Source organism: Gordionus sp. m RMFG-2023, chromosome 5, assembly GCF_954871325.1.
Source record: "Gordionus sp. m RMFG-2023 chromosome 5, tfGorSpeb1-WG-v2, whole genome shotgun sequence".
NCBI classification, from domain to species: Eukaryota; Metazoa; Nematomorpha; class Gordioida; order Chordodea; family Parachordodidae; genus Gordionus; species Gordionus sp. m RMFG-2023.
The window spans coordinates 10,857,067-10,873,192 of NC_088779.1; the positions used below are offsets into that span (position 1 = coordinate 10,857,067).

General features: G+C 26.7%; 1 protein-coding gene across 1 annotated transcript; it reads right to left on the reverse strand.

Annotated features, from left to right (window-relative positions):
- Positions 1 to 639: 639 nt before the first annotated feature.
- On the reverse strand, positions 640 to 1,236 carry LOC135930153 (zinc finger CCHC domain-containing protein 9-like). The gene is made up of 3 exons (XM_065466936.1): positions 1,118 to 1,236; positions 822 to 1,056; positions 640 to 780 (listed from the first exon to the last, which is right to left on the reverse strand). Exons 1-3 carry the CDS (start codon positions 1,234 to 1,236, stop codon positions 640 to 642), a joined length of 495 nt encoding a protein of 164 aa, XP_065323008.1.
- Between the last annotated feature and the right edge of the window lie 14,890 nt (positions 1,237 to 16,126).

Genomic DNA, 16,126 nt, shown 5'->3' on the forward strand with positions numbered 1-16,126 from the left:
TTGTTTTGCTCCTTAAATTATCGCTCCTTGTTCCGCTCCAAGGAAGATTTTCGCTGGTTCCCTCATTAAACATGGTCTCAATTCCAGGCAACACATTTTCTCTCAAGGTCATAACGGCTTATTCCTCACTCGTTATTGGTACAAATATTCCCCACCATGAAAATACTCCCCAAAAACTATACCATGGACTACCAGTGATCGAATCCCAACCCATCACCGCTTCTATATTCCGATTAACAATCCATAAATCCAATATTTCAACCCTTTCTTCCGATGTCGCCACTATCTCCACCCTACCCATGGCTGCCAACAAGGTTCCCTCAAACTGCCTTATTCTCAACCCCTCATTCTCTATCCTTTCCCCAGGCTAATTACTTTGATATCCATTATAACCAATTACCGAAATGGCAGCTCCTATATCAAATAACATAGGAACCATTCTTCCCCCAAATTTATCATGACTCTAGGACACGGATCATGGACTATCCCCTCTTGTAGCATATATACCATCCCCTCTTGTAACATATTTACGCATTCCTCTTTATTCGTTTTTCGCTGATTAAATCCCTCCTCCATACCCCCTAACCATCTCGCCCGACCTGTACTGCAATTTTTTCACTATCATATAGTCACAAATTCTCACAATCCCTCGCAACATGCCCACCCTTTCGGCAATTCCATATTTTTCTCCTCTAACTCCCCGATATTAATTGCCCGTCCCTCTTCCTCTCTCTCCCGCTCAATAGTCCTCACATTTAAAGCGTTTGGATTCATCCCTCTCTGTGGGAAACCCCCTTTGTTATTGTAATTGTTCGTATTACATTCCTCCTTTGCTCAAACCTACCACAACCAGCACATCTTAATCTCTCTTGTCTATCCGGACAGTAAGGGGTTATATGTCCTAATTTTCCACAACCAAAACATTTCGCCTCCCTGCAATCTCTGAGCATATGACCTGGTTTACCGCAATTATAACAACTCATTACCCCTCTTTCCCGCGATTCAAAATTTTGTCTTAATTCTACTTTCCTTCCCCGAGAATTTTCTCTGGACTCTCTATACGGTCGGAATATTTGATTATTTCCAAAATTTTGTTTCTCAGAGCTATATCGTTCACCCTTTAATTAACTCCTGAACCGGTAACCAAGTAACTTTGCCCATCATATCCTCTTCTCCATTATGTCCCTCAATGGTCAAAGTTTGTCCTTTAATTCTTACGCTGCGACTCCTTCTCATTCTCCTGCCCCAAACTAAACTACATATCCATATTAATAGTATAACCAACGCTCCAAAAATATTATACTGAACCGCCCAGTATTTAACAAATTTTAAACTTTCCATCACGGCGTTATAAAAAATTTGTGATCAATTTCAAAATAAAAATCTTGGTTATCTGTAATGTCAACAAGTAAGATATTATAAGTAACGTAAATAAGCCAATGATGCATATATGCATGCACACTTAATAGGTCAATGGATGAAAAAACTCTTGTAAATTTCTTGTAATAGATTTATGTTTAAAAATATTTGGGCAGCACTTTCTACAACTTTCGATAAATATCGTCTAACAGCTTTTAAAATTCCAAAAATTTAGGAAGCACTTCCGTGTATCTAGCTAATTTTCTAAAATTTTGGGTAAATTTGTCTAGCAGATTTATATATGGAAAAATTTGGGCAGCATTTCCTATCTGGCTTAATTTCTAAAATTTTGGGTAAATTTGTATAATAGATTTATAATTGAAAAATTTTGGGCAACACTTCCGTGTACTGGGTTATTTAGTAAAATTTGCGCGAATTTCTAATATATTTATTTTCGGAAAAATTTGCGCAGCACTTTCATGTAACAGGTTTTTAATGGCCAAAAATTTGGGCAGCACTCCCGTGGCCTTTTAATTATATGGTGCCAGCCGCAAAAAAGAAAAGAAAAAGTAATATATTTTAATATTTTTTAAAACAAAAATGTCTTAACCTCATCCCTTTCATTTATTATATGCCTTAATTTTATACTATTTAATTTTTTTTAAATTCTCTTTTTAAATCCCTTATTTTGACCTTTTAATTATAAGGTGCCAGTCGCAAAAAACGAGAAGAAAAAGTAATTATATTATTTATTTTTTTCCATGGGGACTCGGAACGAATAAAACGTGGGGATTCAAGATCTTGAATCCCCACGTTGAGATTTCGAATCCCACATGATTCCATATCCCAATACGAACAAATAACCCATTTATAATAATATTCATAAATTCTCATAACTTCCGCTAAATATTTTTTTAAAAAATATTTGTTGTATATAATAAAACATTTGTAATACATTTCAAAAAAAAAAAATCATCCATATTATATCTAATAATATATCGGTTTCAGCTACTGTTTCAGATGATTCTGATATTTATATAAGGGCATACAAAATAGGCTCTTCTGGATCCAAAAAATGCTACAGCTTTATGTTGAAGGCTCCATCTTGTGCAGGCTTTTTGGTTACTTTTTTCCTGTAATTAGCGAATTCTGTTTACTTAGATTTCTAAACATTTCGTACATTTTAGTAATTTTATAATCATGGTTATTTGTAGAGATAAATTAAATAGAATTTTTTTTTGGTAGGTAAAATATTCTTATATCCAAAAGTGTTTAAGGTTTAACAAATGTAAGAAAATTAACTTCAAATTTTCGTGATAAAATATTATTATATAAATTAATTTAACTTTTTGCTAATATTTAGAAAAGAATTAACCTATTTGAAATAGAATACTTTGCAATTCACAATTCATTAAGACCTTTTATATTTTTACAAAATTTCTTCAAACATCTATTATAATTTTATTTAAGATAAAACAAAAAAAACTATTGATAATAAAATATTTATTTAAAAAAATATACAAAAACAATTAAAAAGGTGAGATGGGGTAATTTGAATTGCTAATGGAACCATTATCATGAATAATAAATAATGCAATTGCTCTAATAAAAACCATCGTAACGACTTGCTTTAGGTAAAAGGCTTAATTAGGATCGCCACATGTTTTATCTAATTTTTACCGAATGTGATAAATTTTAGGAATTTCTTTTTATGATTGGTTTTTTTTGTTATTTATGCTCTCAATAATTTTCTGGGCTGATAACAATTGCGTGTAGATTTGATTTTATGATTATATATTAGTGATCTGCATCGAGTCTAATTTTTCTAGCTCGGCCCTGCTCGATGAAACTTTTTTCAAAAAGATTTGTCTTGCCCGATCCCGAACAATTTTTTCTTATTTCTCCCAAAAAAGTAGGGAGGGATGCGAACCCGGAAAAATTTTTCCCGGGTTTTTTAAGGTTTAAAAAAATAGGTGGGTTCGATTCGGGTTTAGTTCAGGGAAATATTTTTGAACCCGGGTTTGGTTCCGGGTTCAGATCGGGTTTAAGAGTTTTTAAATTGATAAAAAAATATATTCTATATTTAAATCATAATTAAAAAACTAGACATAAATTTGGTATAAAAAATAAATTTTTTATTTTATTTATAGGCAAAATATAGTTAAAAATACAAAGCATAGTCATGTATAGATTTAGAAAATTTTATTTAGACGTATTTCTTTAAATTAACAATATCCAATATAATAATTTTTACTTTGACTTGTTCAATTTCATTTTCTTCTAATTAATAATCATTGAGAATAAGCTAAAAATTAAAAATAAATAGTGTAAATGAATTTATTGTTTAAAATTTATTAACAATCCATAGAACACTTCACTTAATTAGAAATTTGAAAATATTATAAAATGTCAATTAAATTTTTAATATTTGTTTTACAATTATACAAAAATAATACACTGAACCCCGGTTCAAATAAAATTCCCGGGTTCAGTTCGGGATTTTGAAAATTTTATAAACGGGGTTCAGGTTCCGTTCAGGTTCAGATTATTTTCCCAAAAACCCGGGTTTTCTTCTCCGGATTCGAGTTCGGTTCGTACCCTGGCAAAAATGACCCAAAATAAAAATTATTTGTCAGCCCCCGATTTATTTAAATATAGAAAAAAAAATTTATTGAAAAATATTAGCTCCTAGTTTCTTGCAAGAATTTTAAAATATATCAATTTATTTGAGAAAATGTAATGTATCATTCGAACCAAAATTATTATTTTTAAATAGGCCCGACCGCTCGTTCGAGCCCGATACGGGCTGGGCTGTGATTTTCATATCTCCAATATACATCATTTAGTCAGTGACGAAGCTTTCATAGAAGAAAGGGAAGTATTGTCTTGAAATTTTTCCTACAAAATTCTTAAATAAACTTATAATATAATCTTTATAATATGTTTAAAAAAACTTACTTTTACTATGTCAAAAAAATACTAACTACGTTAAAATATTTACTATTGTATTTATTACATTAAAATAAATATACATGAGGGAGGCAAATTCTATATTGCTTATTTTTTTAATAAATAAAGAGAAATCATGCGAATGTATTGCGTAATTTTACGTTTAAAAAAAAAGCAATGGGGAAGCTAATATAAAAAATGCTTATTTTTTTAATAAATAAAAGAGATTTTTTTTTATATTATATTTTCTTCCTTACTTTTTTTAAATAAATTTTTTTTTCTTTTTAAAAATTAATAATTAATGTTAATAATTGCAATTTAGTGCTGTAAAGTAACGTCAAAAAATAACGTCGTTACTAACTTCGTTATTTTTTTTGAAGAAAAGGAACCACATTAGTTACCTTTTTCTAGAGGTAATGGTAACGAGTCTCTTTTTTTTTCGAGTAACGGAACGCAAAAAGTTACTGGTTACTTTAAATTTTTTCTTAAAAATATTAAAAAGGGAAAAACATATTCTATTGTACTATGAAATTACTTTTATTTATTTTTTAATATAAATAATTTTTGCCGATTTAATTCATATTAACTACTATTTCTTCATTTTTATTTAGAATTCTCGTTAAATTTTCAATCGGATGCGAATCTATTTAATATTCAATAAAAGTGATTGTTAATATATTATTGAATTTTATAATTTATTTTAAGAATATTATGTCCATAGTACTTACTTCTTCAGATGAAAATGATTTAACCCTTCCCTTTCCCCAATTATATTTACACCAATAAAGAAAATTCTGGGTCTACACTTTATAAATGTAAATTATGTCCCAACGCAAATATTTCAATCTCAATGTCCAGCACTTCAAACTTAAAGCATATTAAGGTAAAAAGATAAATTAATATATTATTATTTTAAACAATACTTTAATAATAGAATATTAAATCATGAGTATTAAAAAAACCATTAAAAGAAGTATTACTACATAATATTTTGAAAAGCTTAATCATGATATTAAAATATAAGCAATTAAATTATACTAGAATACCGCTGGGAACCAACATTAAAAGCCCAAGATTAATAAAATATTGGTATTAGTTCAAAATATTATATTGGGTTTAAACAATATCTTCTATATCTTGTTTTAGTATTGCTATTGGTTTAAGTTCAAATTGTTAATAAATTTAAATAAAATAGTGATTTAAGAAACTTTGATTGAATAAATATGTATTTTTAAATATATAAATGTGGAATAAAACTATGAAGCAATATTGTTTTAGAGAACTGAACTTAGATAATTTTTCTGATTCCTTCTTAAATGTTAATTCTGAAAAGGATAAGAAATTGAAAAATTACATTTGGCAATCATAATTTCAATTTTTATTGTTTTTCTTGACAATATGCTTAGTGAGGGATTAAAAAATGCAATTAAATTTTTAAAAGATTTATCTTCAATTATTAAAAAAGTTAAGCTATTTTTAACTATTTTTAATTAAAAATTCAAGCATTAATATATTTTAATTAAAAAATTATAGGTACCCTCAAAAATGAAAGAGATTAATGAACATATGAATAGTAATATAAAAAAAAATTGAAGCCAATTAACTCACACTTATTGAGATGCAGAATCCATCAACATTAAACATAAAAATAGCACAATTAGCTGTTGATGAATTAGTTTTTAATTTTGTAATTGAAGAATTACAACCATTTCCCATTATAGAATGCACTGCATTTATTAATATTATCAAAAAATTGCAGCCAACTAAATATGTGATGTCTAAGGCTACCCTCGTATTAAAAATTAGCATATGATAACATGGTAAAGAAATTAGCGGATTTATTGTGTATCCCAAAAATTTTCGGTACACTATGGATTCTTGGTCAGCTTATCATCGGTAAAATATATTTTTTATAGATTGATAATATTATCTTTTAAAAAGTTCTTATTTAGGGATGACGGCACTGGCTACACTTAGAAACTCTTGAGGGGTTTCAGCCTGCTTTGCTTGTAAAAGACTAAACCAAAAACATATATTGATTATCTGGCAAAAATAATCTTTGAAATTTTTACCACATATAAGATACAAATTAAAGTTACCAAAAGCATTACTGACAATCCTAGGAATTATATAAAAGCTTTCAAGTAAAAAAATTATAATATGTTTATTAAAAATTTATTAGAGTATATGGAAAAGGAGAGGAATCGGAGAATGAAATAGTTCCTCTGTCATTATTTGATCTATTTGAAAATCAAAATACTAATGATAATATTGTATACTTACCTAAGCATCATTCCTGTTCAGCACACACTTTAAATCTCACTGATAGTGTTGACATTGAAAAGGCAGGCATAAGCGTTGCAGGAGGGGGGGGGGGGGCAAGGGAAAATCCCCCCTTCAGAAATTTATCACTTTTTGTGAATATCATTTTAAGCTAATAAAAAATATCCCCCTTATTCCTCCCCCCACTCCCTGACCCCCAAAAATGTGTGCATATATCTTAAACAATAATTTGAAAGAAAGATGTAAAAGTTGTTATTTTTTAATAAAACTATTCATCATAATTTATACTTATATATAAAAAAAATGAACCAAAAATGTTTTTTAAGAAATGGAATAAAAGCCAAAGATAAGTCTTAAGACAAAAGTGAAATGAATTATAATTATTAATAATAGATCCCAAAATTACTAAATAATATAATATATCATAAAACTATTAATAAAATTAAATCATAAAAAAAATTAAAGCACAATACAAAGAGTGGAATATTATATGTCGTAGATTTACAGTATATCTAATTTTAAGTAATTTTTACCAATATAGCGAATACAGAAAACTATAAAATATTGATAAGGACATCAGAAAATATCTTTTAAAGACATTGTGGGATGAATAATATGAAGATTAATTTTTAATATCATTTTTTATTTAAAATAAATAAATGGCGTTAAATAATTGAATGCAAATTGTTGCTATATTTATTATCAAGAGCATTGATTAGTAAAATTTTATAAAATATTAACTGTAATATATTCTATAACTGTCAAATATGTCTGTAAAAGTGAAATTTTACCTAGTATTTTGTAATTAATTCTATATAATAGAGGAATATCAACTATATGTCTACTTACTTTTTATATATAAATTTCTTATACTTGTTTGGAATAAATTATTACCATGCTTTTATATTAATGTATATACAAGTAATTTATTATATTTTTTTATAAACTAATAATAATATATTTCATATTTGTTCCAGGCTTATTTTTTTTATTAAAATTAACCTCCTATCTTGTAAAAATATTTTATGACTATATATAGACTAAGGTAACCCAGCCGAAGGTCGGGCAAAAGCGGGCCGAAGGCTGGCCCAAAACGGGGTCTGAGGGCGAAGCCTCCAAATTTTTTTAATTCTCCCGCCCTTTGTAAAATCAAGGCTACGCCTATGGGAAGGTAACGATGTCCACATTTTAAAACCACTTCAAAAATTATACATTTTCTAAATGTAAACTATTGTGGAATAAACATGTATAATCTTTAACTGCGCATCCATTTTTTAGGAAAACATAGGAAGAAATCTGATTAAACCGGTTATCACAAGAAGGAAGTCTTTTTATAACTCAGTGAAATTAATAGATTATCTTATTAAGGAGAATTGCCAAAAATTTGAAGAATCTTGTGATAAATCTGAATTACAGACATTTTCAGATAACGACAAGTCGTTCATTTATTAATATTGTATGGTTATTGTTAATTAAGAAATATGATATTTATATATATGATTTTGTAGGTTATGGAACCCATTGCTACAACTCTTTCAATTTTAGAGAGCGAAGAAAAAATGCTTATGGGATATCTCACTCGTACGATAACTATTATAATATTAAAACTTAAAAAAATGGCTTTGAATAATTTCAAGTTTTGTAAGCCGTAATTCCTGAAAAGCATAGATAGAAGAGTTAAAATATTGCTTACAATTTATTTTTTGATTATCCTTTTTTTCAAATATATTCAAACAAATCTAAAAAATTAAATATATGCTATCCGCAATAATTCACCCACTATTTAAATTGGATTGGCCCTGGATAAAATTAGAAGTCAAGAAAAAAAGAATGATAGAACTTATTTCCGTTTGAGAAAAAACCTTGATAAAGAAGGAGCTGAATAAACCCCTTCACCCAACAGCAACACACATACCAGAATATTTTCTGATAAAAAAATTTTGATGAGGAAATGAAATGAAGATTCTTATTTTCAAAATTAAGATAATTTTCTAAATATTTTTAATAAATTTCCCAAATTAATATTTTTATTTATTAAATATAATATTACTCTCCCAACTTCTGCGCCAATTGAACTTGTGCTAAGCACGGAGAAAGCTGTGTTCCGCACTAAGCGCTTTTGTTTGTTTGATTAAATTTTGAAAATTAATTGTTGCTAAAAATAAATAAAGAAGTTACAAAAAGATGTTATCTTATATATAATATATTATTTCTGTATAATTTTATTTATATTATAATTATAGATATTAAAATTATTTTATAAAAAGATCTTATCTTTCTTATTATATATTCTTTTTCTATAATTTTATTTATATTATAATTATAGATATGAAAATTTTTTTATATAAAGATCATCTTTTTTATTATATTTTCTTTTTCTATAGTTTTATATATATTATATATTGTAAGAAAAAAAAATTTTTTTTGTATATAATATTTAATTTTTAAGTAACGAGCAACCCGTTATTTTTTTGAATAGTCAGTAACGCACGTTCCTTTTTTAAAAAGGTTACTAGTAACGGTAAATCGTTCCTTTTTAAGATAACAAGTAATGGTAACGTGTTTCATTTTTGTAGTAACGTTTACAGCACTAATTGTAATTATATTATTAAAAATCTACAAAGATTATCAGAGTTGTATAAAAAGTATCTATATCTATATACTAATTTCGAGGTATTATCTGTTTATAGATACTTTAAAGATACATTTTGATATATATATATTTTCCTTTTTAAAAAAAAATAATATTTAAGTGCAAATTTATCTCATATGTATGAGCATATAATTTAAATAAATATATATTATAAAAATATTAAGACTGAAATATATATTAAAACTTATATATAAAAAGTTATAAATATTATTTTTTTCCCATTTATATTTATAATAGATATCAGTTCAAAATTGTGAAGGATACATTTATCATGCAAAGGAATTATAAATCCTTGCTTAGCGACGCCCATTAATTATAAACAATACCATTTAAGCATAAAATTATTTTAAGCAATTAAATTTATTTAGAATTTTGTAAAATAATTTTATAGATATTCCGCTAACTTTTAATGAATAAATTAGTTTAATGTAAAAATATTTTTTTTAATCTTAAATCTATTTTTGATTTCTATTGAAAAAAACTTATTAAAAAATTTAAAATCTAGCAATAACTTTTATAATTTAGTATTTGATCATTTTACTCAAAAAAAAGAAGAATTCTACTTAATATATTTTAATTTTTTATGGTATGATTAATATAAAAATAAAAATAAATTTCAATTGCTTCTCTAATAGTAAACTTGACGCTTTGTCACAGTAATTGGATAAATTGTGAGACTCTTTATGAGTCCTGATTTATTCAGTTGGAGAATGTAAATTTATTTTTATTTATAAATCACAACTTATTGCTTATTTTTTAATTATACCTATTTTTCTAAAATAAAATAAAGAAACTTAAACGTTTACAATATTTATTTGAAAGAAAATAAGAAATAAAATAAACTAAGAAAATAATACCTAAGTTCTAAAGGCTAAAGGTAAAAACTAATATAATTTTTATAAATAATTTTAGTAAGCGGCACAGCTTGCAAAATTCCTCACCAAAGATATCAAGAATATTGGTGACAAATGGGATAAACATTAATGCTATGGTCATACTTATTTGCAAGAATTTATATGAACAAATTCCGAAGGCGTTTCTATTGGGTCGAGCTGAAAAAATTACTAAATTTGTAATTCCAAGCAATTGGAAGACCAACTTTTAAGACTGATGCTATCGATATTTTTGTTGTTGCTTTAAGAGAAATGATTTGACTCAAGGTTATTTAGTAGTGTTGTTACCGATTTAAGTCGATTTCGAAAAACGGCCTAATTAAGATTTTAGCCAAGATTTTATTTTGTAAGTCCCAAGATTTGGCTAATAGAGGTCCAAACCTTTCTGCCACATATGAGAAAAATCTCCAGGTTTACTTAATATTATTTCAGCAAAAATTTTAATTGGCTCATTTAAATAACACTATTATTTCCAATATTAGCAATTTTCAAGTTTTTAAAATATGTTACTAACCTTTGCATTGCCTTGGGAATCGGTTATTTCTAATATGTAGTGTAAAGGATGTTGTACTTGGGAATCTGACAATAAGGAATAATTAATACATTTTGTAAGATAATATGCAATTTTTCAGTAGAGTAGAGAAGGCGAATACTTTTGCTTCGAAGTGCCAGCAACCATTCATGGCACAGATACAGATTCTTTGTTAAAAAATGAATCTTAGATACAGGCACTAATATATTTTTCAAAATATCAAAAAGATACAAGATAAAGTATATTGGTATCTTTTGCCTAATTAGAATACAAGATACTTTTAAATTATCATTACCAATTAAATTAAAATAGTTTATATAATACAGTTTTTATTATTTATTTTGAGCATAATATATGCATATAATAAGTATGAATATTTACAATAATTAATAAAATTTTTAATGATCAGTTAATTAAAATAATCAGGCATTTTAATATTAGTAATAGCCCATTCTTATCATAGGGGAAGGGAGACTAGTATTTTTAATGGGAATATTAATTTGCAAAAGAGTTTTTAAAATAGATTCATTATTTTATAAGAAAATCAAATTTTTTAAATAATTTATCATTAGACCTTTGACGTTTCAGCGTACATAACATTGTGTCAAAACTAAATAACCATTCAATTGGAGCTGATGAAGGTATTGCAGTATTATATTTATAAAAAAAATTCTTTAAGGATAATAATTAAGCACTTATAATGTATTTCTACTTTATTTAATATAATTTTAAACCTCCAGCTCAATGTTATTTGTATTATTGAACTTAGCAACATTTGTTTCACCAAAAAAAGATCACTATTTTCTTCCTTATATGTTAAATCTATTAATGTTATAGTTTGAACTTAATTATATACATTGGTTCTACATTTAGGGCTTCTTTTATTAATATATTTTAAAAGTATTTTTTTTATCATCCGACTCAATCCACAAGTTCTTAAAATATGGATCCGATATTAATGTCACAAAAGCCTCATTATATTAAAATCATAGGAAAATATTTCCTTAAAATCTTTTAAACCATCTTGGGTAGATTTTAATAAATGTAGGCAATATTGTTAACTTGAATTTTTAAGATAACCTATGCCCCTTTTAACTACACATAAATAATGTACTTTAATATGTTTAACAAATTTAGTATTTAATCCTTTATCATTTTTTTGTTTGAATCAAATTCCATAATTTAAATTTCATTACCATCTTCTTCACTATCATGAGTGTATCATTCTACAAATTAAAAAATATTACATAAAATTGATAATGGTGTTCTATCTAATCAAATTCAATTGGCAAAAGATTGCCTGATTAATTTAAGAAGTATAATTTAAATTATTTTTTTTATTATTTTTTAATCCTAATAAATAATAACACTGAATTTTTGGATGTTTTTTCTAATGCACAAGATTGAAGGAGAGAAATCTATCTTTTGTTCAAATTTCTAGACTTCAAACATTACAATCCAAAAAGGAGAGGTGTATATACTTTCATCATTAAATATAATATATTATTTTAACTTTAAAACCAATGTGTTTTTGCTATACATTATTTGATTATTATGCAAAATCAAACATCATTTTTACTCCAAAGGAAATGGCGCAAAAGTCAATCGTTAAACATGATTTCGAATATCTGTGAATTTTGCCATTTAAATTCAAATCAAATTTTGAAGAAATGTTAATGTATCTAAATATTTATAAGATGACTAAAACGAGGGATGTAATTATTACACGTGTCCTATAAGTTAAAAAATCTTAAGATTTGTCAGATTCTGAGGATTGTAAATTTAGTTAATTAAAATTTTTTACTAAGACATCATTTAGCTTCTTCTTCTGATGATGATGAAGATAATTCTGAGACTTATGATTCAGAATGAAAAAACTATTATTTTACCTTATCGTCTACTTTTAAAATTTATTTAACAATTTTATATAAATATTTATTAACCATTCTTACTACCTCATGTACTGACTAAAGGGTCATGATTAAAATTATGTTAAATACAGGGCCGTAGCCACGGGGAGGCCCCGGGGGGGCTCCCCCCAAAGCAATTTTTGGCCCCCAAACCTGGCCCCCAGAAAAAATCGTTGGCCCCCAAAAATTTATCTGGCCCCCCCAAATTTAAAATTTTTTTTTAGAATTGATTATTTTTATATTTTTAATATAAATTTTGAATATTTATTCAAAAATATTCAAAAAACATGCCTATTTAGAATTGATTATTTTTATAATTTTAAAATAAATTTTGAATATTTATTCCACAAACATGTCTAGTTTGTAAAAGTTTTTCTATCCTGTTTTATTTTAATTTTTACCCAATATTAAATTATCATTCATTCATTTTTTTTTCATTTGTTTTTGTTGTGTATAACATTCTCTATAGGTATCACATTTATATTATAATATATAACCAGTTATTTTATTTTACAACGTTTATTTTAAAATTATGAAGAAACAATCAGTTATTAACTCTTATTTTAAGTTAAAGTTAAACAAATGTCAAGCAACATCACTTCTACAAACTACTAGTAATACTACATCAGAAATTTCAGAAACTGATTCTTCTCATAGTTAGTATAAATTTATATTATTATTTCATGACTTATATGATATTGATATAGGGCAATACCTATATATTATTATTTCATATATATTTATTTTATATAAGATAAGAGACAGACATTTATTATTAATATTATCATTTTTGTATAATAATTTTAATTATTAAAATAAATATATTCACTCATATTTCAAGATATGAATGAAGCTAATAATCTAGAAAATGATCCTCACTACACTCAGGAGGAGGAAGATGGTAAATAGTTTAAAATTTAACCCAAATTTTTCTATTTATATATTTTTGACAATATCAATAGGAGTAGGAGATTATGGTGTTTCATTATTACATTTTGATTTTAAAACAAATAAAGACGAAGAAGAGACTCAATCATCTTCATCTAGCAGCTCAGTCTCTCATTGTCAAGAGGAAACTAGTAATTGATTTATAAATATAAAAATATAAAATTTTTTTGTTAATCTTTAAAGATATAATGTTTATGACCTTTTTCTAGTTTTTAATACTGAATATCTATATTTTTACTGATCAACTTTACTGATAATCTTCATCAGGGTTGGGCACTACAGTATAGCAAATACTTGTATCTTAAATACAAGATAAATTTTGTGTTTGTTCATTTTCAGCATGCCCTTCCTTCGCCCATCCTGATGACCATTATTATTTATGACCCTTTCCCTCATTACAATTTATTAATTATAATATTTTTAGTGTCAAAAAAGTCCTTTAATGGTTCAATTCGAATCCCAGGTGACCTTGGCCAGAATAAACCAAATCAAATCAAATTAAACAATTACGCGAAAAAAGATATCCATGGAATGCAAAGATCATTTCAAAAATCATGGTATAGAGGCCGAGACTGGTTGGAGTATAGTGTAGAAGCTGACGCTGCCTTTTGTTTTCCATGTAGGAAATACTTGTGTAATCCAAGTGATGAATTTGGACAAATGGGGTTCAGAAATTGGAAAAATGCGTTAGCTGCCAAGAAGGGACTGCTAAAACACGAGAGCTCAAAAGCTCATTTAAATTCAATTACAATATGGCATGATAAAATCAAAATATAAACAAAGGTACAGAAATAACTAAAATGTTGGGAGGTGATCAATTTACTCGTAATCAATATTATATCAAATCAATATTTGATTTGATGCTATTTCTTAGCATACAAGAGCTACCTTTCCGTGGGACTGGTTCAACAAATATTACGGATGCTGCAAAAGATGAAAACATAATTTATTCTTCTGGGCTATTTATAGCAATGTTTTCTCTCCACCATCCAAAAAGACCCTGAATTAAATAAAATTATGAAATTTATACCCCAAAATGCCCAGTAAACATCACCACAGATTCAAAACGAAGTAATATCCATTATGACAGATATGGTGCTTGAACATATTTCAGACAAATATAATAAAAGCGAGATGCCTTTTTTTGTCTTAAGGCTGATGAGACAAAAGATACTTCAGGTTGTGAAAACCTGAGTAATAATTCGCTATATTTTTTCTAGAGAAATCCAAGAAAATTTAATAGGAATCATTAATTTAGAGTGTCTTTCTGCTGAAAGTATAACAGATTGCATTTTAAAGCAACTTAATGATCTAAATCTTAATTCAGCTAATATAATAAGCCAGGCATATGATGCAAACGTTATGTCTGGCCGAAATAGAGGAGTGCAAAAACTTCTTCAAAAAAAAATTAATAAAAATGTTCCTTTTATACATTGCTACAACCACAAGTTGCATCTTGTGGTTCAAAATTGGTATAATAATATTGTTATTATTTCTAATTTTTTTAATTTATCAAATGCAATATATAATTTTTTCAGGCGTTTTAACGTATCCTGTAAATATACAGGCCACACCCTTAAGAGACTTTTAGACCAGAGGTGGATTGGTCATTTAGATCGCATTATTTATGAGAATTTTGAGGCTATTGGTGAAGTATTATTTTACTTTTCTAATAGAACTCTTAATTCAGAGGTTTCAATTCATGATTCAGTCGAAGGCTCTGGTCTTTTATCTCAATGTATTAATATAAATTACATTATATTAGCCATCATAATTTATGAGATATTAATTACAATAGATCCACTAAATAAGTATCTACAATCAGTAGGTACTAATCTAGTGGATGCTAAAAATTGTATTGATTCTACTATCAATATATTAAAAAATAAAAGAAGTGATAATTCTTTTGCTTTGATTATGATTAAGGCTGAAAAACTTTTATCAAAATTTAATCTTACTCCCCAAAAATCATCACGGGTACGTAAAACGCCTAAAAATTTTCAAGATTTTTTAGTTGATAACAAACTAGAATTCGATTGTGAAAAAGACTCCAATTGGAGTTTTTTAAAAAGGATATATTATGAAATTATAGATAACTTTGTGGATCGTTTTTTAGACCGATTTACAGAAGATGATTTTAATCTTTTTTAATCTTTTAATACATTGTCCCCCCTTGACCCTGATTATTTTTTATCAGATAAAATGGCCCCATTAAAATCCCTGTTAAACTTAAATATGGAAACACTGCATCATAAAATGAAGCTAGCTTCGGAAGCTAAAGAAAATCATAATTTTGAAAATATCTTACATATTATGTATAAAAAAAATATAATCATGCATTTAAAGAATTATATAAATGCTACTCAGCAAGATAATCATTGGGATATCAACGGCTTCTTGTGAGGCCTCGTTCTCTACATTAAAGAGAGTTTTATCGAGCAGTAGAAGAGTCTATGAAGGATAAACGTAAACAAAATTTAGTATTAATGGCGTATGAAAAAAGAATAACGCAGAATTTATCTTTTAGTTCATTTATATTAAAATTTAAAAATAAAAATCGCCGTATTCTATTATAGTAATATTTTGTTTTGTATATGCA

Excerpts from the sequence above, each read along its gene's own strand:
- LOC135930153 (XM_065466936.1), bottom strand. The coding sequence starts at position 1,236 with ATGAGAAGGAGTCGCAGCGTAAGAATTAAAGGACAAACTTTGACCATT. Across the intron at positions 1,057-1,117 it reads GTTCAGGAGTTAATTAAAGG|AGAGTCCAGAGAAAATTCTC; the intron begins GTGAACGATATA and ends CCGACCGTATAG. Across the intron at positions 781-821 it reads GGTTTGAGCAAAGGAGGAAT|AGAGGGATGAATCCAAACGC; the intron begins GTAATACGAACA and ends GGTTTCCCACAG.